Here is a 23,304-nt window from a genome sequence, read left to right as displayed (position 1 = left end):
CGGCATTTGAAATTAGAATAGAATTACGGCGAAGTTATGACTTGACAACAGTGGCTCGTCGATAGCGCACTAATTCGTGAAACCAACATTTGCTAAGTAATCCGGTCTTTCATGGATAGCGTTGTGGATTTGTGATTTGTTTTGATTTTGTAACCAGTCAGTTAAAACGTGTGTCCTTCAGGCGTCGCAATATTTACCATTCGGACGAAACAATATTTCAAAATCATATTGCAATTTCAAGAAAGCTACCGCATTTTAAGTACCGCATTTAACAACCCTGCTCTTCGCATCGCAGTTAGCATGCTCGCCAACTTTGCCTGGTTACGAGTTTAGTGAAAGTAAACATAAATAAACGCCGCGCGAAAAGCACACACAGTGTCAACTGGAACAACTAAATCCTGTATTCCTCGGTGTATGTGCGCAGGAAGCAAAAGAACGGGAGTGTAAGCGGACGGGCGGGTGTACTTTGCTGCCCGAGGTCCAGCGGAAGGAGGACTGAAAGTGTCCTTAAAGTACGCACGAAGAAACGACATTCATAAACAGGAAACCAATCCAGCGGAAGCCGCGAAAGGAAAACGCAAGGAGAGAGACCCTTTTCCCGGCTAACGACGCAACACATACACAGTTTTAAAAATGGTGCAGGTAAATGAAAGACAGCATGGGTTAGGTTCAGGATACGGATTCGTTATTGTTCCTCTGGAGCAGCGTGGCCTACCGCTTTTCCATACATCATATTTTATTTTTCCTTGCATCACACTAGAGCGGGAATCCGAGCGGTCCCGGTGTATTGTGTGCCAGTAGAATGGATTGTTCAAATGCTCGCTGTGTTGGTGTCCCGGGGTTACACATGGCAAGGGGATCGCGGGACCCTTGGTCGGAAGGGAAACAATATTTCCGGAGGGGTTGAAAGCGAAGGCCCGGTACGGCATCAGGTTCGACGGGGTGTAGAGGCTAGGGTGGAAAAGGTAGCTAGGAGTTCCGTCGTCTACGTCGTTGGGCAAGTTCGGCGCACGGGCAGAAGAAACGCCGGGGGATGGCTGAGTTTTTTCCTTCCCCCTTCAAGTCGGTTAATGGAAATAGAACCTTTTTTTGTGCCATGCATTATTCGGGAAACTGTCGTATCTTTTCCGTGCCCGCGCTCGCGGACTCCAACGTGTCGTGGTGTCCTGCGCTCCGTTTGCGGCCATTAATCCCTCAGCATTGGCAGCAGAACCCGGAACAACGACGGCGACGGTGCATCTTGTTCGCGGCAGACCGCTCTGTCCACGCCGGTCTGATTAAGGGCATTCCATCCTATCTTATTAGAATCCCTGGTATTTTTTTTCGAAAGGATTCCATTTTTTTTCGTTGTTTTCGTCCAAGGGAGATGGAATCAAAACTTCACCGTGCTCTCCTCGCCCATGACTAAAGCGAACCGGTCTTCATTTCAGAAATTGGTAACGTATGGCAATATTCCGGCCTGCTGTGATGCATATTTCGGTCCTGATGGGACGCCAGATTTGTGTCCTTCGAGGCAGTTTCCCCCGAGGGGCAGTGTAATTTTTCTGCAATTTGCCTCAGCTGAGCGACGCATACATCACTTACGGTGCTGTTTGTTCTGGTCTGATTTTTCTCTGCTCGCTAACGTGTTGTCATGGAATGGTTTCGGCAGGTGTGTTCTAATGTTGTGTTTAAACTTCTGAAGCCCAACACAGTGTCCATCCTAGCTTCATCTTCCAAGGTACAATTTTAATTAGATAGTGTTTTGAAAGATAAGAAAACAAACTCGTGAGGTTCTATCTTATCTTCTCTGATGTAAGAAGGGGTTTTAGGCTTTTTTGGCTTAGATTAGTAAAAATTACAATATTGATATTCCTTAATCGGTACTTGTTCAATTCTTTAAATAATTCCTTGACTTATCGGAAACATTTTCAAAATATCTTCCACCTGATGATGCAAATATATCACAACATTTAGATGGTAAAAAAGACCATTGGTTAAGTTGCATGTTCTTAAAATATGCGTTGTAAGAAAAAATCTTACATTTTAGCCCAAATTTGCCTTACATCACGTAAGGTTAATATTCCATTAAAATAATGTCTTTCACCAGCGTAAACTCTATATTATAATCATGATTGCTAGATCTGCAACAATAAGAATTACAATTACAGAAATTCTATGTTTGATTGCTTCATGTTTCGATTTGTTTCATTTACTTAGGCGCTTGTTTATGTTGGTTTTCATATAAATTCCATTTTATATGCATTTCTCATTTGTTTTAATTGCCCGAAATTGAGGAATGTAATTGTTACCAATCTACTGCTGCATTTTCTTTCCCATTTCTTTCAGTTTGGCGAGTTGTTTGGGTCCAATTTACTTGTGGTGTATGAGTTTTCATATTTACTCGGATGTCGAATGACAAAACCTCATGCGACTGGCTTTCTGATTGATCAATTCGATGTAACCACCCGGTACGTCCAGCCCCGGAGCTCGGTCTGGCGTTTCACTTTGATGAATTGCTGGCCAATTCGTGAACATTGCTGGTCCGTCGCTGTAATTCCAGCAGCACACGCGTGCACACTCATTGAAACGGTCTGGAACAACAACAAAAAAATCGTTTGTTACGGTGGAAAAGATCATCAACACAAACCGACCGAATGGTGCTGGTGCTACTGCTGCTCAACCTCCTTCGCTGTTGGCATAGGACGGTCGACGGAGAGTGGGCATGCAAACGTAAACACACACACACCGGGTCCCGAGTGGACGTCCTTTCTTGCTTATCCATCTCTGGAGAGATTGTGGGGCAGAGACGTTGAGGCAAAAAATAAAAAAAAAAATGCACATATCCATACGGGAAAAATCTAGCAGGGCTGTGTAAGGCCGTGGCAAACCATCATCGTCCTCCGTATCCGCACACACGCCGTAGAAGCAGTGTGATCGAATTTTTATTAAACTTCGTCCTTGCTGCAGGATACGGTCGCGTAGATGCAAACGAATGTCTGCTTGTGTGTGTGTGGGTTGATTTTTTTTTCGCTGTGGTCGCAGCAAGGGTTACGCACACACTACGCACCGTGCATAACGGGAATCCGGGCTACTTTCCCTCCCGATTGTCCAACCCAGGGCTTCAGGGCTTTCCATTCGCGCTCGTAATATCCCGTCGTCCTGTGGACCGAAGCTGCTGGATATTTCGCTCGTTCCGGCGTGCATCGAGAACCCATTTCTCCAGCACGTTGTACCTAGGCCTAGTGCTTTGAGCATACCGTGGGTCTTCGTTCTGCTAGTTTTTCTCCCTTCCCAGGGTTAGGTGCGATCCCGTTCGGCAGGATGAATGCCCTACCCGATGTTCGTCCCAGGCTCGGAGCCTCACGTGGCCACAAATATTGGCTCGCCCGTTTCAACCCCTTACAGTCGCGCGGGGTTGTTGAGGGTGGTTTGTACGTGCGTAAGGTGCGTAAGGTCCGCGTCTTTCACCGCCTACCGGTTACAGTTGTGTTTCGATTTACGGCCGTCCTCAAAACGGTTGTGGCCGATGAGCGGACGGTTTGCCACTGTCCCAAAATGGAACGACTGGTGGGTGGTGTGCGTGCGTCGCATGACACAGGACGGGAAAACACGGACAGCGACCGTAAAAGATTGGAAAATGTCATATACACGCAGCGCGCTCTGCCCTGCTGATCGTCTGGCTGGCTGGCGGTTGAGAATTTTCATCCTGGCCACACAGACATGTTTTCGTTTGGCAAACGCAGCAAGGATACGCACCACGGTTGGTTGTGTTCGTTCGCCTATGCACGCACATTCGCTGTCCCGGTGTTGGTGTGGATCGGTGTGGACGGGCAGTTTGTGCACATCTGGTGACGATTTGCAGTCCTCGGGGACGAATGGCACAACCACGGATCCCAATCGAATCTTTTCCACGAGCTCGGATCCAGTTTGTTGCCTTGGGGTTGGCTGAAGAATATTTTTAACTTTTCACCTCGCTTCACAAGTTTAATGAGGTGTTATTTTACAGCATGAGCTACAAGTTTTATGTTTTAAGGTTTGTTATGTTTCCAAGACACATCATTTATGCTTAAAAATGAATTGAAAATGACCAAAATTTCGTTATTGATCACTGCAGTTTGGCAGCGTTTTTACCATTTTTACTCTCTTCAGTTAAACCTTCGATATCTCCTTCCTTGATTAGATGCCTGTTCGTATGTCTTGATTTATGACCTACCGTCGGCGCCGCTAGTGGCACGCCTGGGACGGTCCTAATTTGGTAACAATTTCCTCCTTTCGATCGGGCAATGAACTCCCGGCCCGTCCATCCGGGCGTTAGGGGTGGAACCGCGGAAAAGGTCCGGTTTTGGAATATCGGGAGGGGTTTCGCTGGCTCGTGGCTACTGCACCCCATCGGTTTGCGTTCGATGCACTATAACTAATACCACTAATACATCGCGACGTCGCCCCTCTTGCGCGTTGGGTTTGAAGGGAAAATTGAATTTTCGCCGCCAGTCCCCGACATCCGTTGGGCGCAGAGTTCGGGGTGTGGGGTTGCCGGGAGGCGGAAATGAGAACCTCACCCGGTGTAACTAGCTCGGGAAAATGGACGAATGGATAGCTCAGTTTCATCAGCAAACCGATAGTTAGGCCCAAACGCACACGTGCCACGAGTTTTATCGCACTTGGAAACAAATGAAAAGTTAATGTGTTGTGCCACAAGAATATCGAAAAGGGGAGAAGAAGGATTGTTCGCAATTGTTGTTTCACGGGGGATGTTTTTTTTTTTGCAACTGGTGGTTAATAAACTGGTTTGTTTTGTTACGAATTACCTTCATCAAAGTTGAATCAAACATTTATAATATTTATCAAACATCTATTCGTTTATAGATGTTATTGGTCCCTGTGTAAAACAACAAACAATTTTTAAATAATTATTCAGTTTTGTACATGAACATTATTTTTGCAAGATCTTAAAGTGATTGTGATCTTACTTTGAAGGTTGAAATAAGTTGCCAAAATTATATATTAGGAATTTTATAAAAAAATGTCAGAACTAAAAATTATTTTTTTTACAACAAGACATTGTAGGGTGTAAAGCAGCAATATTTTTGTATCGTAAATCATTGAAATTCGTAGTAAAAGACTCTTAAATGAACAAAAATTAAGTTCAACAATACTTTTGGTTTATTTCGTTTTAGTTTCAGGGAAGACAGCGTCTCGTAGGCAGTTTTTTCACACGCATCAGAAACCATTCGAGTGCCATTTCGCCTGATTCAACATCATCCATTTAGTGTTCTTGTTTTTCTTCAAGCTTTATGCCTCTGCTTCGGTTCTGTGTCCCTACATGCTAAAAATCGTACAAAATCATCGACTTGTTTTCCTTCACTATGCCGAGGCCTGACCGTTTGTGCTAACTTTTCTGCACGCGAAACACGACGTAGGAAATACGCGAGGAAAAACGCTACCAGCTTCTCGCAAGACAGCGCATCTCAGTTGAAAACTAACAGCGTGGGTCGATTTTTTTTCTCCATTGGCTGCTTTCCACGGTCCCTGACGTTCATGCTTTCCGGCGAAAAACGCCGACTCTTATCATCAAGTCAAGCACTGGTTTTTTTTCCTTCGCTCATACAACTAGAACATAAAAACCACAACTACCGTACCTCCCATTGGTAGTATTACTATTACTCGCCAGCGTAGTGATTCGTATGTTGTGAATGAAATCGTTCCTCGAAGAAGATGATAATACGGGTCGCAGAGCTAGCACCGCCTGGGAAATCCTTTTCTTTTCAACGTATCTATCTACTTTTTCCTTTAGTTGGGCGATGACGGTGGAGATGGTAAGCTTCTTCTGGCTCTCGGTGTGGGGAGGAGTGTAAGATGTGAGAAGTTTTACTCCCTATGTTTGCTTATCGATCGTCGAGCGAACCATAGCTTTGTGGGTCAAGTTTGCAGACCAACCTTCTACAGATGACCATTTATTCCTCTTCTACACATTATCCTTTGACGTTTCTAGCGAAGCAGAAAGTGTTAAATGTTTTTGATTGTTTTTCATTTGATTCGTTATACTTCTCTGCTTTGGAATAGATAATGCAATTAATGCTGTTTTTTAATATCCGTCTCAAAACATATGCTAGAATTTGCAAAAGTTCCAAAACTATGTTTATTAATATATTTTGAAAATATAGAAAATTATTCTCGTTTATTTTGCTTATAGCACGATGCATTTTCTATACGTTTCATAATCAAACAAAATTGAATATATTTCGTTTGCACTAAAACTATTGTTGAATTCCAGTATAACCTGTCCAAGCCTTCCCTTGTTCCAAAAGACAAAAAAAAAATTGGCCAATAGTAAAGCGGAGTTAAACAAAGGATGAAACAAGCGGAGGACTAAAAAATGTACATATAAAATATTTCTCAACTCCCGGAGACAGCCGGACTTCCCGGTCGATCAGCATGAAGCTGGCCAACAACACACACTAGACACACGCGTGATGGGTGCGGGGGTGGAGCAGGGTTAGAAAACATGTCATGTTTCATCACGACAACAATGCAACTGTTTGCAGTCGGGAGTTGCAAACAAATCAATACACCCAATGCTCCATTGTATCGACGGCTGATGGTCATGTCTCGTTTGTGTATTTGTGTGTGCGTGTGTGTGTGTGTGAAGGGGTGGCAAATGACGCAGGCAGTGATCTGCGACGTACGTTTATGCCACCTCCACTTCCCCTGGTCCCGGTTCCAGTCCAGCACTAGTCCTTGTTGGCCGAACAGGATTTCGACCCTGGTCGTTGTAAGGATCTCCCTTTGGTTCCCTTCCCTCTAACGGCCCCACCCCGGGTTGGTGAGCATTCGGTGCCGATTGGGCGGAAAAGCGCTTCCAACGGTGTGGCGAGTGGCCTTATGCCTCCTTTTCCGTGCATGGATGGATGGAATTGGATAAAGTACTTTGCAAACTTCGCGTATGCAACGGACGCGGTACGTGCGCGCGTGGTTCGCGAATATTCATCCACCCGGACCGTTTGGCCGGATCTTTCCCCTCCTCCTCCTCCCACGGGGAGTTTCCCTTGGAGGGGGAGGGGGGTTCCCGAATGCCCAGTTATCGTTTTCCCTTTATTCATTTGAATTCCCGCGTTTGTTTTTTTGTTTCATTATGCAATCAATATTTATGCAGTTTTTGCTCCATCCGTCGATGTGACAGTGTGTGTGTATGTATGTGCCACTCGATGCTTTCGCTATGTTGGGTCTTTGTGGGGAAAAAGCTGCTACCGGTTCGCTCGTTGAGGGATGTGTGTGTTTGTATGCGTTTTTTTTTTTTGGTTCAAGGCGATCGGTACTTTTCCTCCATTTTCCCCCCGTTCCACGTCCTGTCGTACGTCATTGGCAATGCAATTTTGCACCGGGAAAAACGCACAACACACATACATGATTTTTTTTTGCCCCTATCCGTCCAATCCTTTGTCCTGTTACTGCTACACTCTATATATCCCCTCTCTGGCTTTTTATTTTTATACCTCCCTCCAACCCCATCCCCTTTTTCCTGGTTTCCTTTCGCACTTGTTCCCCGAAAACTGAATCCTGGTGGATCGGTGGATATTTCATCCCCCATCCGGGTGGTTGGTGAGGGTGCACACGCTTTTCGTTCGCTGATTACATTTCGTATTCGCATTTCGGTATGGCACAATTGGTGCGAGAGAGGGGATCCCTTTTTGGGGATCAGAAGGCAGGTTGGAGCGGATGGGTGTTGTGTTTTGTATTTCACTTTTTCGCACTAGTTCTCCGCTCAACTGCACATCATCATTCCGCTCGTTTTCCCGACCCAGGGTTCGGAAAAAAGGCTGTATAAATAAATTTATATATTTCTATTTTGTACACTATTTGTTTGGTTTTTGTTTTCCTTGTTGTTGCAAACCATCCTCTGGCCCCCTTTGGTACGCCCCTTGTACGCAAGTATCGAGGTTGGCGTCCACTTCAGGTTAACTGTGGAATCGATAGTGGAACTTCCGCTGCCCTCTATCACCACCAAGTACTGGCCAATTTCGTCCCCAAACCGTACATATTTCCATTTCCAATTTGCTCTGTTTATTTCACGCACCCAAAAGCCCACCCAACGCACGTCTGTTTGTGCGCCCGATTGCGTTCCTGCTATAATGTGGTCCGGTCAGGGTTTCGTTGTTTTTTTTTTTTAAATGCTAGGATGTTATACTCCTACCCCCTTCATAGTTGCTGAAAATCGCTTATTTTTGCGAGTTTAATTCGGCAGCCCCAAAATTAAATGCACCTTTCAACGCACACACATGATAATAAGGCAAACGGTGGTGGAAAGGTGGACGTGCGTGGTTCGCGTTGCATTTGGGCTCGTGTGCCGAATTTTCCCCGGATACACCGAAAGCCGATGCAGCGGCCGAATTCAATATGCAACTGCAAACACCGGGTTCGGCCGGTGGTACGCAAAATATGGATGGGTGCGTTTCAGAATATGTATATATAGATCTGGTGAAAATATAATGCATTCGCAAAACCGTGCGTGGTAGTCAGTGGGCGATTTTGGGGGAGGGAGGCCAGAATGACAGTGGCCTGACGCGTTGTGGGTGGTGCTGATGTGCCGTGTGTGTGTGTATAAGTGGGATATGCTTGCACCCGAACCCGGGGTAAGCCGGCTGCATCAAAGCGATATTTTTTCCAAAACAAAGAAACGGAAAAGAATATCGACTCACTTTATTCGGTCAGGTCCTTTTATGCTTTACCGCGGTAGCGCATCGTCGTTCGGAATGTGTTTGGTTCGAAGTTGGGAATGTGCAGATTATAATATCGAAAGCTTTCGTGTTTGCATTTTACTTTTGTAGCTTTTTGTTTGGTTTCACGTTAGTCTCACTCCTCACTTTAGGCCTTTGTGTTCAGTGCACAATTCGGTTCGATGCAGCAAAACCCACGCGATTCAGCATTCTTCCCCATTTAGGCACTGCACCCCGCGACCGTTCGATGCCAATTGGATGCTGCATTTTGCATTTATATAAATCCATTTTTTTCGAACCAATATTTTTCCCGTGTTTTCGTTTAAATATTCGACGAGCGATCGGTTTAACGATACACGATGGTGGTTTCGGAAAATGATTAAAAAATGTTTCAACACATTCGCACTGCTGCAAAATGCATCTCCAAGGGGGTGGTGGGGTGGCTTGAAACCCTGGAGAACATTGTATATTTTTCATAAATCTCCACCATCGAGCGGAATTGTGTGCGTGTTTGTTGCTTTTGTTGGGCTTCTGTCGATCCGATAAGGACCCCATTCCAGGGGGGTTAAATTTGCCCGTTGGTTATTATTATTATTTCAGTTTAAATGGAAATGCGTCGTTGGTGGTGCATTATTTGGCAAGTGGAATAAATTGCGTCGGTAAATAATATATCATTAACGGAGGCAAATGTGTTGGAGAACGCGGTGTGGAAGAAAAAAGTTTGGCCACCGAATTTAAAAAGACCTACCGACAATTTACATTTTAATCACAAAAAAACAACCAACATGTTTTAACGCTATGTACCAACAGGAAGGAGAAGTGTACACGCACGTTAACAACGTGCTGATCGATGCACATGCATTTTGGTTGTTTTCGCCGATGGTGATTATTTAAATTTTTGGTGCATAATAAATTGCCCTGACGTCCGTTTGTGCTACACCGTGGCCAACAAATTAAAATTACCAATTTTCCAGGGTGTGATTCGAATTGTGTTTTTTCGGGGTTGGATGCCATTTAAATTATACATTTTAATACCAATTTATAACAGTCATTAAATGCTTGTGTTTATATTAAGATACATTTTGAAATCATTTGTTTCGTGCTTCATTCTATTTATTCGATGTTCGAGTTTATTCAAAACATGTGTTGCTAATTGACAAAAACTATTTAATTTCGAACCATTTAGTTGGTTTCATCATTTTTAGTTTTGTGAGCAGTTTTGATTGATTATAAGAAATTATTTCGTTTCATCGAACGTCAAAACGACGATTTTGCTCCTAGTTAAAATTATGATGAAGTAACACCATTTAATTTAAATTGCCATTGCAAAATATAGTCTTGTATTGATATGGCTTGCATTGAAAAAAAAAGAAAGAATCAAAACATTTAAAATTTCACAATGGTACTTTTACTATGTGCAATCTTGTTAAAAAATATAGTCTAATCCGTATTCCGGATTTTCAATCATTTAAAAATGACCCATGATGGAAGATTAGGTGTTAATTATTCTTTTCCAGCTTCGAATTCAAATAGATAGAATGTATACATGTTCAAATCTACTCTTTTTCGTTTTGCTCTATTTTTGCTGGCTCAGCGATCATGCGTATCAATAAAATGTTGCTAATTTAGTTGCCATATTAAAATAATGAGTAACATCATTGGTGTATTATCCCTCTGCATTGGTGTATCTGATGTGAAATAGTTATTCTATAAAATTCCTTCATAGTTTCTCTTTTTATTATCTTGAATCGATATTGCGTTAGTGGCTTCATATCGTTTGTTTTACCTGGGAGAAGTACCCGCTGAACTGCGTGGATAAATATTGCCCCGGCTTTTCATGGCGCGCCTGCGACGAACCGGACGCCATACATAACATCTCCATAATTCATTAAAATAACTTTCGTCCAATATTTATCGCCAGTCGTCGAATTCCCGAACCAGGCCGGCTCGCGTCGAAAATCCACAATCAATAAGTAAAGCATATTTCGCCCGCTGTCGATGATGGGAAAATTCTGGAAAACAGTTTTACCTTTCGTCTCCCGCCTGCAAAAGGGCCGGGATACTTGCGACCCCTGCTAACGAATGATGAAAATATTTTCTATCTCAAATATTTTACCCCCACCGCATGTGAGACGGGTCATCGGTGGTCTTAAGGGGGTTCAGTGGCGGGGTTCACTCCGCAACCCGGGTGGTGGTTAGTGGTGGTAGGCCGCGTTAAAATTCGCGAACACAAAATTTCCATTTGCACCATTCCTCTCCGAATGCACACAAGCGCAATGGCAACAAACAAACGTTGTGTTAGTTCGTTGCGCGAATACATTTTTCAATCGCCACCCACCTAAAACTTCCCATCCTTCGCGCGGTGGTTGGGGATTTGGCAAACACGGCCCAACAGAGATGGAGGGGGGGGGGGGGTAGGGTATAGGAAAAATAAATGCGAAAACTATCTGCCACCCGCATAACGCACGACCGAACGCACATAACGCGGCGTGGTACGATTCGTTCACGCGGTTCTGGTTTTGGTATGTTGCGCGCGTACAACCCGTCGATCAAATCGTCTGCTCGATTATTGATTGCGAGCACACTGCTCCACGGCGCACAGAATGGTTACAGCGTGTGCCCGTAGGGGGAGGGCGGAAAGTTTGGTCTGTTTTTTAGGACAAAACAGTGGAAAGCCCACCAACCTTTGCACAACCGGGGAGGATGGCCCTTCCTTCACCGAGTTCCCCGTTTCGTATGGAAAAGGGAAAAAGCCGAGTTGTGAGTGGAATAATGGTTTAGCGGAATGGTGTTTTCACGTTTTCCATAAAGGGAGGTCAAACTCAGAGAGAGCGAGAGAGAGATAGTGATAGACAGGAAAATCAAACCCACCAGACAAAGAACGGCACACAGATCGGATTCGGCCCATCAGGCGTTTTTCCCCAGGCGTTTTTTTACGTTTTTTAAATTAAATGTTATTCGACTGATGGATGCTGTGCCCGGTGGCCTTCCCTCAGCGCGCTGATGACCAAGTTGGATCGATTCGCAGGACCAGATCTTTCGTTTCCTCTGTTCTGTATGTGTTTGTTGCAATAGTTCTGCGCGATACAATCGATGGTTTCTTTCACAAGCACAGGTTTTTGGAATTTTGTTTAAATCAATTTTAATTGGTAGTGTTGATAATTTAGCTGAGTTTCGTTTTGATAAAAAATGAAGTATTGAAAAGACTCAGTCTCTATGTAAATTCAAACGGCTATATAAAAACGTATGCCTGTAGTTATGCCACTTTAGCTAAGCCTGCTGTTTTTTATTTTTTTAAGTCAATTTGAAAAATGTACACAAATCACTAGCAAGTCTATTGATATCTTTAAGGCTTGTTCTTTCTCCTAGATATACTAGGAAGGAAACGTAGTATTTTTAGTTTTTAATTTTTGTGGAGAAATCTTATTACATCTAACGGTTGGTGATGCTCGTGACCTGTTAAAAAACCAACCTGTAAATTGTCCACCAACAGATTAATAAAGTTTTAATAGAAATTCTAACGAGAATCCTTCAGAAGGCCTCCGGAAAAGCTAAATCTTCTTTCGCTAATTTTATCGCGCAGCGTGATAAAGTAAACAACGCTGGCGTCTCGCTTCTTTCCCTCTCGTTTCTTCAGTATCCAACGTCCAGTGACCATCAAGGACGAATTCCCGCACGCTTCCCGTAACTCATGGTGGGGAGGAGGAAGGGATGATTGGATTGCCGCAACCGGACGGAAAATGTCAAACGATAAATTTTGGGACGACATTCAGTAGTCTGCGGATGCTTTCGTTAGACAACTATCTTCTCTCGTTTGTGTCGCGGGGTCTTGTTCTCAAATTTCCCGTTGAGGTTCGGTCGCGAGACATCAGTCATCTGTATGCGCGACATTTCACCATCGGAAGGAAGCATCAGATGATGCGTATCGTCTCTTGTTGCCGAAGAATCGATATGTGATGCGTTTCTAGTTTGTGTTCGAGCATGTTTATGAAACTGAGCGCTAAGGAATTTGATTTATGGCAAATCTTTTTTGCAGTACTAAAAATTGTTCATATACCTTTCTCGTTTGTTTATCAGCTTTTTTCCTTTTAAAAATAAAACATATGTAACTATTCTGAGATAAAAATGATTACGCATTTAGAAGTAACACATTGTCATTATTCTGAAACATTTTCGTTTATGTTAAATTTATTTAAAACCTGTTTGTTACATAGATTTTTCCTCCTCATTGTGGAATCATTCTGTGCAATATCCACTTATGGCGCCACGGATTCGGCAATAATTAGCACCACCAAAGTGGAAAACCCTGCTGCACACAGCTGAAGCCTTCTCCAAACACACATTGTCCAAATGAAAATGAATTAATTTCGTCCGCAGCCGATTCGCATCATGGAGAGCTTTTCATCTTTCGCATCCGAAACCGGGGAAGCCTCCGATCGATCTCTCACTCTCTCTCTCTTTAGCTTTCCGGTAGGCCGATTCGTCGGTCCTGTTCGGCCCTGGCCGCCACGTCTCCCACCCACCCACTTAGTGGTTGGTCAGTTGCTGCTACTGATTTGTGTTCCGAGGGCACTTTCGCGTGTGTGGGCTTTTATGTAGGGGGTGCACATAAAGCGATGGCCACGCATCGCACGGGAGCAGCAGCATGCGCGTCCGGAATTTCGTCGATGGACGACCGTTCGATGCGATGGCCTCGCTTACACACACACACACTTCTCCCCCGGACGAGAGGTGGTTTGTATCTAACTCTTCGTGGAACGTCTGTCGCCCGTCGGCGGTTGGTAAAGGCCTACATCTACCGATCGCACTGCAGTTGTGTTTGTGATGCACACCATCGAAAGGTGCATCAGGATAGCGCGCGATGATATGTGCTGCTGACGATGACGATCACTACTGATGATGATGGTGCTGTCCCCGGTTGCACAGCGGAGACACGAACCTCCCAACCCCGAGAAGGAACCACGGCTGGGGGAGGGCGTCAGGGAAAATGCTGCGAGCGTGCGGATGCCCGTGTCCTGCCTCGCGTGTTATGATGTGTTTCGTATATCGCTTCACGGTGCCAATGTTCTGCATGGCCAGCAAAATGTGTGCGGGAGGAAAAAAAGAACGAAAGCGCAACGGGTGGCAAAGTAGCGAGACGAAAACAAAGCCAAAGAAAAAGGCACATCAGCATCATAGAGTCGGAATCAATGGCAGGAAAAACCTATGGCTTCAATTCAGTCGCTTTCGTTTTGGATTTTCGCCTGCCATCGCATCCGCACGAGCCGGGGAAATTTTTCGTCGATACACCAGTTCGGTTTGGTGCGCTGTTCTTTCTGGTATTTGTTCCGGGTCCGGGTCCTTTTGTTTTGCTCTTTTTGATGCTGTACATTTTCCCGTTTTCCAACACAACACGGGCATGGGAGGGAGGAGCTCGCATTTTTGGCTTCTCGTTTCCTCGCCATTTCTTTTTTCCACCGCATCCGAAAGCTTTCGGATGATCGGTGTGGAAAGCGGGAAAGGATCAGTTTGGTTCCGCGTATGTGTGTCCCTGGGGGGTTTTTTTTATGTGTCCTTCCCCACCACACTCTGGCCATTCGTTCGTCTCCTTGGGGGGTGGGGAGTTTCACTACTTTTTTATCCTTATTTCCTCGCTGTCAATATCATCGCCCCCCCTTCGTTGCATCGTCGATTTGTGCATCCGGATATGCTTGATGGATGGATGGACGGATTGTGAGAAAGAGACGGCGCGCTTTAGCTGGACAGCATAACCGAAGAGACCTCAGGCGACTCCGGGGAGCTTTTCCACGGGACACTTTCCCCGTTCCAGTTCCTTTCTGGTCGGATGTTTCAGTGTGGATGGAACACAGGTTGGAGGTTTTCCGTTTTTTTCCCTCGCTTTGCGTATGTGTGTCCACTTTGTTTGACGGGACGCAGACGGATTGACAGGTCCCGTAGTTTGTTGGATGGACTGAACGGAGGGGAAACGATTTCTTTTTTCCACCTCCGGGTGGTTTTTTTTTATTGCATTTCAGGTGATCGCTGCAACGGTATGTGTGGCCTTTGTCTTCAAGTTTGCTTATAGTTAAACCTCATTAGGTTGGGGTTCCTCAAAGGTTCCCTCAAAGCTGTTGCTTAAGGTCCCTTGACGATCTTCGATATTAAAGCCACATCTTTGTTTGATCTCATGTGAATGTGTGTATCGGTAAATTCGCTGTGTGTTTTTGTGTGCGATTAAATCGGAAAAGTAGAAAAATGCTGACATATTTCTTTTTATCAACCTCCTGCATCATCTCCATGCAACCCGGGAGTTGTATTGTCCCGCAAAAAGGTATCTTTGCCTCGTCGCTCTTCGAGCTCCAATCGTCCCTCTGCGGATATGCGATGGTTTAACGTTTGAAGGACGAACGATAGGAAAAAAGGATTAAAAAAAAATAAAACGACTTTCTTTTTTTCTTTAGGTACTCCTAAGCGCATTGCCGCCCGACGGTCATCCCTGGGAAGGGTTTTTTTTTTGGTTGTGTGTTTTTTCCTTTTTTCCGGCTGTTCAATGCAAAACGCGAATTTGCGGACGTTCGGGGATACAGCTATACAAGCACACACACACACACACAAAACCGGGACGAACACACATCGGCAAGGGTTAGTAGCAGTAGGGTATGCATTCCCGAATCGGTCTCCACAGCCCCGGAATATAGGATGCTCTTCGGAGGCGGCCACCAAAAACTCCTCCATCATCATCGGCACGTCGCGTTCGGCTGTCGATTTTTCCCGGCATTCCATGATTCCCAAATCTTTGTGCATGTGTGTTCGGTGTTGGTTTTGTTTTGTTTTTTTTGCCGAGCGCAACCATTTGTTTCGATCACTCCCCCGTCCTGTTGGCACTCGCTCACACAACGCCAATTGCTTCGCTTAGGCTGCAAATCAAACGAACGCGGGAGCGAGTGGATTGGCTCAAAGTTAAAGGCTGAGTGCAGTCTTGCATGTATCGTTGTGTGATGTGTGCATTCAAAAAAAAAAAAACTCCCACGCTGGAACGGGAGCTTTGCATTGAGGGAGGCAGGCAGCAGCAGCAGCACAAGCGAGTCGTGCCGGAAAGGAAAGGTATTGTCCCGAGCGCAGGAAAAAAGCGGATGCGATACCGGGGATGGACATTTTTCCTAGGGTTTGGGTGAGAGAGTAGAAAAAGAACACCATAACGCAGGAATAGAGTGGAAGGAACGTTATGTGTGTGTGTGTGTGGCAGGCGGGAGCCATAGGAACAAATGTGCAGAATCCGTTCGGTGAATCATTTCATACGTATGGTTTCACTGCCGAATGTAGAAAAATAGAAAAAGGTGAATACGGAATTTACCTCATCTTGCACATTCCGACTCCCTCTTACTTCCTGGCAAGGTGCAATGTTTTTTTTCCATACCCCTCGTACATTCGGTCGCGATCACATTTTTTGACGTGTGGAAATGGAGGCGCCTGGTTGATCATGCTTCTACTTGGCGAATCTGTGTCCTCCTCCGTCCGCGATGGTGTGTTGAGGAAGAAGAATCGACCGGTTTCATCGATAGGAGTGTGATTTCTCACAGTGTCGTATGGAAAGAAAATTGAGAGATCTCAACGTAACAAGAAATGGAAACAAAACATACAAAAAAAAACCGCCACACAGAAGAACTAACGAGTCCCACATGCCACGGATGGTTCTCATGCACACCCACCGTTTTCGAAATCATTACCTTGCTCGCGTCATCGCCGTCATCTTCAGCGTTTGGTGTATCTTTTCTTCTACACCCTCGTGCAACTGTTTCTTCTTTCCTCGCAACAAAAAAAGCCGTTGGTGCACAAAATGGGTCGAAAGAAGATTTAATTGATTTAATCGATTCACAATTAGGCATTCTGCGGCAGTTGAATAGGAGCATGAAACAGGATGCCGTGTGTCTGCCTCGGGGGAATCGGATCGTCTTTCAATGTGTGTTACTCCACTTGCGTGCAGCAAATGTGTGTCAAACTGTGGGAGGCATCTTTAAACCCGTTTCACTTGAAGAGGATGGAAGCTGAACGAAAATAGAGCTTTTAATTCTAGCAATTTGTTTTTATTATTTAAAGTTTTCGATATTAATCTTTCTATTTTCTTATTTTCTTTCTTAAAAAGGGGAATGTTTCATGAATTAAAACTAATCAAATTAATTCTCTTGCAAACAGTAATCCCTTGCCTCATTCAATACTTTTGATAATGATTAAGTCTCAACTCGTTTGGAATGATTTAACCTATTCTAAGTTACAACATATAGGTCTCTACCAAACGATACTTTTACTTCAGTGTTGGGTCTATTACCATCAGTTATGCCTTGTTGCTTCATCAATTAGTTTTTCTAAAATGAATGATGACGATACTATAGATAATGTGTAATTTTTCAACTGCTTTACAAACTAGAGAGAAATTTTAAATTAAAATTCGTAGTTATGGCATTATAATTTAAAATTGGAAATTCTGTTTCGTCATCTGCATATAATTTTCGTGGAATGGTGTTTAAATCCCATCAAATGTTTGTTTTTGCAAACACGCACATGCCATTTCTTCGTTAGTGCGTCGCAATAATGTAATTTTCCATTCTTATTATTTCTCTGAAGTTTATTCTATAATGCAAAAAGCTTTCATACTTGAATGCGAGCGAGCCATTTGCGCACAAACACAATTTATATTTATGAGCCGAACGGAAAAGGGCAATAAAAACGGCGAAAATCCCACCTCCGCCGAGTGCACCGTTCCCGCTTTCGCACGTGTGTTGTTTTCCGCAGGTGGATGATTTTGTTTTCATAAACGTAGCCGTCATCACTCTGCAGCAGCCCCGAGTTAATTAATAAAACGTGCGGCGGTAGCACTTTCGCCAGCGTTGCGTGTGCATCTCAACCCGAAGCGTCCGAAATCGTTGTGCATCGTCCATTGGTTCCACCTCGCCCCGGGTTGCCGGTGGGAGTGCCCCGTTTCCGGCCGCCGAATCGCCGACCGATGTCGGACAACACTGATGGCCAACCGATGGCCACACACAGATGTCCCTACACGCCACAAACGCACACGCGCAAATGTCTCCCCCCCCCCCATACCAGCCGATAACGCGTGGGGGGGTGTTCGCCTAGTTTTGGGTGTTTCGACGAAGAGGATGTTGGTCCATTTCGTTCCGATGTTCCAATATTCGGTACACGCTGGACCGAAACCGCCGAATCTCTGGCGAGCTTCCGCGGCCGAAACGGGGCACGATGCCGCTCGCGGAGTGTACGTTTTCATTTTACCGAGCATCCCGCATGGTCCGCCTCCCACTTCGGTTCGTTTCATTTTGCGGTCATCCGTAGGAAGGCGTGCGTTTGTGTTGGTTGATCTGTTTCCTTTTCTTTCACTCTCTTGTATCCTTTTCCAGCCTCTGCTAGCTGCTTCTCGGGTTGAAGTGAATATATGTTTGAGGATAATTGGAAAAGCGGCTCACCACCTCCCGCTCCCGTGGAAAATGCTGGGGTCGCGAGGGATGAATTAAAAAAAATCCGATCAGTGGCCTCCGAATTCTGCCCGCTCGTTGGACCGGACCCCTCCCCCACTCCCGCTCACCTCCGCGCGATCCCACCAGAGTGCGGGTGATATCCCGAAATGAATGGAAATAAATCAATAATACCGCGGGTCGTCGAAACCCGGCGACCGTTGCTGGTGTGCTGGGGTCTAGTGCCTGTGTTGGCGTTGCGGAAAATCGAACACGGCGGTCCATCCCGGTCTCGGCCGTCGTCCTGACCACTCTTCGTCGTCGTCATCGTCGTTTGTTGCTCCAAGGGGTGGCGCGGGTTTTCCCCTTTATGTACGGCCGGCTATCGAGCGTCGCATTCGGATCTGGCGCGTTCGTATGCGTGCGTGGCGTAGTTCGACTTCGATTGCTGTGTGCACCTGGCCCCAATATCCCTGTTTGGTTTTTTTCCCCGGGTAGATTTGCTGTTTTTTTGCGGCCACCGGCTGATGCTGCTGTGTTGTGTGATTTTTCGGTTCAATTCTTGTCCACTCCCGATGGCCACACGTGTACCACGTACGATTTGTCCTTCCCCTTCACCCCCCCCCCCCCCCCCCCCCCCCCCCCCAGTTGGAGCTTTGGACGGGAAAATTTATATTTTAAAATTGGAATCGTAATATTTTTACTTTTATCCGCGCAACAACAGCATCGTTCGGGCGGCCGTGGTGTTTTAATAAAAACGAAATATATATTTGCTGGAAGGGTGGGTGGGTAGGGGAGGAATATATACAAATTTCTGCGGACGGGATTGGGCTTGGCGTTTTTTTTTTTTTTCTTGTACGTTGTTGCGGGATCTGTTTTTCAGAAAATGCAAAATATCCATCATGCTCCACAACCGTCCAGTGGCATGTATGTTTGCTGGTTTATTCTTTGTATAAAAAACCCCTTTCAATCTCTACTTTCTTTTCCAACAGAGTATTTTACAAAAAAAAAAACCGTCCGCCACACGATCCAAACCCGGCCCTATATTGATGCCGCTTCGACAGCATTACTCCCGGCAAGAGTGCGTCCCGACCGGGAGTGGGACAATTTTGTGCGCTATGTTTTTGGCATTTTTCGCGAGCTCTTCGGGCGGTTTTATTATGTCCTCGCCGCGGCACAACGGTGGCAATAAAACGCTGGCTGGCCACGGGCTGGCCGGGGCCAATTTTAAACTCGCGAAAATATTTCCCAACACGCTCGAGCGATCAAAAGACTATGGCATGAAACGAACCCCGTACAGTGCGTCCCTTTTACTTCCGAAAGTGCTGTGTGGGATCGCCTTGCGTGGCTAAGAACGTCCTATGGTGTAGGTCTTTTTTTTCGAATGTTAGTAATTGCTTTTTAAAGAAAATTAATTTATTTTACATCAAACATTTTAAAATGTATGAACGGAGTGCAACGGGAAAGATTTATAATCATTTAAGAGGGTTAATGATTAGGTTTTGTAAACCGGTAGAAATCATCAACAATAAGGTAACGATCGGCATATAATCCCCCCTGTTTGATCGAAAGATTTATCGAAAAGTACCCTCGATAAACAATGCTTCCATTTTATATTTATATTATATTTTACTTTTCCGTTGTTTCCCATTTGTGCACTCCCGTTCCCATGAAAGCCTTGTGCATGTGTCCAGCACAGCGGGATATGAAAAACACAACCGGACGAGTACATGTTTTACCAATCGCGCACAATCCTTCGCAATGCCAAACAGACAGCAGATCCTGAAAAGGCGGTTGTTCGATGACGGGAAAACGTTTCACGGAGCGAACCGAGCTAAAATATGCATCCGAGCATCCAGCATCCGGGCATCGCGAGCCAATCGAAACCCCAAAGTCCTTTGTGCTGCTCCTGCTGCTGCTGCTCCGGCTGTGTCGGAAAAGTGAAGAAAAACTACGGATAACATATCGATGTGGTGGTGGTTTGCTGCCAGGGCCAACCGCCTGCATGATTGAACGTCGAACGGCAGTCGGGCGGCGAATGAGAGAGAGAGAGAGAGCATCGGACCGCGCGGTCCCGGAGTTCTGGGCGGCGTGTTTGATTGATATTGATATTAATATCGAAAACGCGGCGCGCGGTTTCCTCTTTTTTCCCCATTTTTCTACCGTCCTGCCAAACTCGATCGGGGCGTTTGCCAATGTTTTGCAGCTATTGCTGCCCGCCGGGAGCCCGGGATCGCCTTGGCATCGTTCAGTGGCTGCGAATATCGTGAACTATCGCGAGCGGCAGCTGACGATGTATGGCCAGAGTCGTCGTCGGGTGGATGAAGAATTCATAGAAATTTGGATTTTTCACCAGCCAGGATGCAGCGATGATCGAGCATCGCTTGTGCCACGGCAGAGGCACGGAATATTTTATGATTAACAAAAGGAACAAAAACACGATACGAATCCGGAGGAGGGAACTCGGGGAAAATAAAATAAATTGCCACCGTTGCTTTATGCTAACGATTGTGCCGCGTTTTTTTTTGTGTCGCTCGCTCCGCAGGCATTAGACGAGTACGATATCCAGCCGGATCTGCCACAGGCGCTGCGACTGCTGGACGAGATGAACAATAACTTCAAGCAGGTGTCCGACCTGGTGGGCAACATGCTGCAGCGGGTGAAAACCGGCGAACTGTCGACCGAGTATGGGCTGAACTTTTTGGAAATCAAGTACCACATGCTGCTGAACTATCTCATCAATCTGACGTACGTCGTGCTGAGGAAATGCTCCGGTAAGTTGAAATGCATCGCTCATATTTGAAATAGCTTGGGACAGTGTTATATTAGTATATTTTTAACTGGTGTAGTAGCACTGATTGAACTGTTTGGGTAATTGTTTCCGACAGGATAGAATGATAAATATGTATTAATGGTCAAATCATACATGAATTCCTATCTACTGCTTATTTATTTTGTAAAATACGAAATCTTCCTTCATGAAGTTAGAGTTGAATTTTCAGCACACTCTGCAAAAGTTGAAAAATGTTATAAAGGAACGATAAAACATCACAACAATAGTGTTTCTTGAGACTAATTAAATTTAATTTTTTTGATTTTTGGAAGCAAATGTTGTCCATATAACACTATACATGTTCGCTTTGTAGTCTGAATATACTAACCAAGATGCATTGCGATTATCGCTATTCGAAAGCTGACAAAAAATGTATAAACAATGCAGTTTCGAATGATGAAACGAAAAGATAAACTGATAAACAATGCTTTTCTGAAATGAAATACATGCTTTGCTATTTGCTAAAGAAGTGGCCTCTAGTAGTTTGACTACCATAAGTTTTTAGAATGTAAAATAATTGGAAACCCAATTGAAGAAAAACTGTTATTACCGTGACATTTTAACTGTGTAACCTTAACTCTTCAACGTCGAACAAAACCAAATTTGTTTTTGTTAGTTTCTATAAAAGTTAAGGATATTAAATTAACCTTCACGCACAGATGTTTTATTAACCTGTAGTTTTGTGTGCATTTGCTTTGAATCACATTGTTATTTTTTTCCTCAACCGTGTCTTCATTGTGTCTGCCCATTTTGTTTCCAGGACACCGTATCGAGAAGGATCCATCGATTGATCGACTGATTGAAATACGAACCGTGCTTGAGAAGATTCGACCCATCGACTACAAGCTGCGCTATCAGATCGACAAGCTCGTAAAGACGGCAGTCGCCGGAAGCAGCTCGGGCACAGCCGATCCAACTTCATTCCGAGCGAACCCGGCGAATCTGACGTCTCAAATGCCGGAACCGGGCGAAACGGCGGGTGACGACGGGGACGCCGGCAACGGTTCGGACGATGGTGCCGACTCGGACAGCTCCGCGAAGGTGATGCTTAAACTGAAGCGCGCGAAAGAAGCTGCTCGCAAAAAGGCAGCAGGTCCCGGCGGTGCCGCCGACGTCGACGCTGCTGATGGTGAGGAGGCGGCTGGTACCGGGCGGCGAAGTAAGCCGGACGTGTACGTGCCACCGAAACTGACATCGATGCCTTACGAGGAGGACTCGAAAGCCGATCGGGCCCGCAGACAGCTGGAGCGAGCACGGAAGCATGCGCTCGGCTCATCGCTGATACAGGATCTGAAGGACGAGTATCTCGACACGCCGGTCGAGCTGTCGAGCAGCTCCCGCGCGCAACAGATTCTATCGCGCCGCGAGCGGGAACGGGAGGAGTTCGAAGAGACATACCTTACCCGCTTGCCGACCACGAAGGCGGACAAACACCGTAGCCGAAAGCTGACGACACTTGGTGAGTTAGTTGTTTTTGCGAGAATATGAGTGTTGGCACGGTTTACATTGCTTTCATGTGAGTGTGGGGACAGTTCCAATAGTTTAGCCTGATGTACATTTTAACTTGTTCTGTTCATCCTAATTATTCTATCGTCATCGTGTCTAAACAGCTATTTAAAATTATCTAAATAGTATTTTACATATGGTTAGTTCTCAACCAACTTTGAAACTTGCTTCTAAAGGGTTAATGCTTTAAAACTGTTCTACACAACGTCTCGCGTATCTTTATCAGGATATGCTGTCGTGCAGCAGACCCTTATTGCGCATGTTCTTGTGTTATACAAGAACGATTGCATCCAAGAGCTTTCCACCAAATTATGGCAATGTTTACTTCAATGCAACTCGCATCTCGCATTACCTTTGCAATCCGTCCGTTGCATACTAATGTTCTTCACATTTTTCAGCTACCTTGGGCGACGAATTGACGAGTTTCACCGATTTAAGCGTGCTGAATGACGACTATCCGTCCACATCGGCAGCCGGTCGTGGTGGTAAGAAGCGTAAAGCTGCGAAAGTGAATAAAATGCAAGGTAAGAAGCGTCGGTTCCGTTAAACGAGAGTCATTCCCTGGATACGAGAGTCGCCCAAGCAGTAATAATTAATAAACTTCAATGCAGCTTTGCGAAAGGCAAATGTAATATAAACATAGCATACAAGTTTTGCCTCAAGCAGCTCATCAACTTCCTGTTCCAAAAAGCTTCACATGAGATCCTGTTTAACTAAAGCTTTTAACCGGTTTTGTTAAAATAGTGCAATCGGTCCTAGTACAGATGTTTTGTTCATAATGTTACTGTTTGCGGTGTTTATTTTGATGAGTACGTTTTGTTTGTTTTTT

At 45.1% G+C, this 23,304-nt stretch overlaps 1 protein-coding gene across 1 annotated transcript; it reads left to right on the top strand.

Moving 5' to 3' along the window:
* The first annotated feature begins 268 nt into the window (after window positions 1–268).
* LOC131287138 (neuroguidin-A) lies at window positions 269–23,074 on the top strand. Its single transcript, XM_058316160.1, has 4 exons — window positions 269–642; window positions 20,682–20,910; window positions 21,730–22,428; window positions 22,874–23,074. Exons 1-4 carry the CDS (start codon window positions 634–636, stop codon window positions 23,020–23,022), a joined length of 1,086 nt encoding a protein of 361 aa, XP_058172143.1. The 5' UTR covers window positions 269–633; the 3' UTR covers window positions 23,023–23,074.
* Window positions 23,075–23,304: the final 230 nt, after the last annotated feature.

The sequence above is a fragment of the Anopheles ziemanni genome, chromosome 2 (genome assembly GCF_943734765.1).
Source record: "Anopheles ziemanni chromosome 2, idAnoZiCoDA_A2_x.2, whole genome shotgun sequence".
Taxonomy (NCBI): domain Eukaryota; kingdom Metazoa; phylum Arthropoda; class Insecta; order Diptera; family Culicidae; genus Anopheles; species Anopheles ziemanni.
The sequence above is the reverse complement of the archived record's forward strand: the minus strand, read 5'-3'. Positions and strand labels throughout refer to the sequence as shown.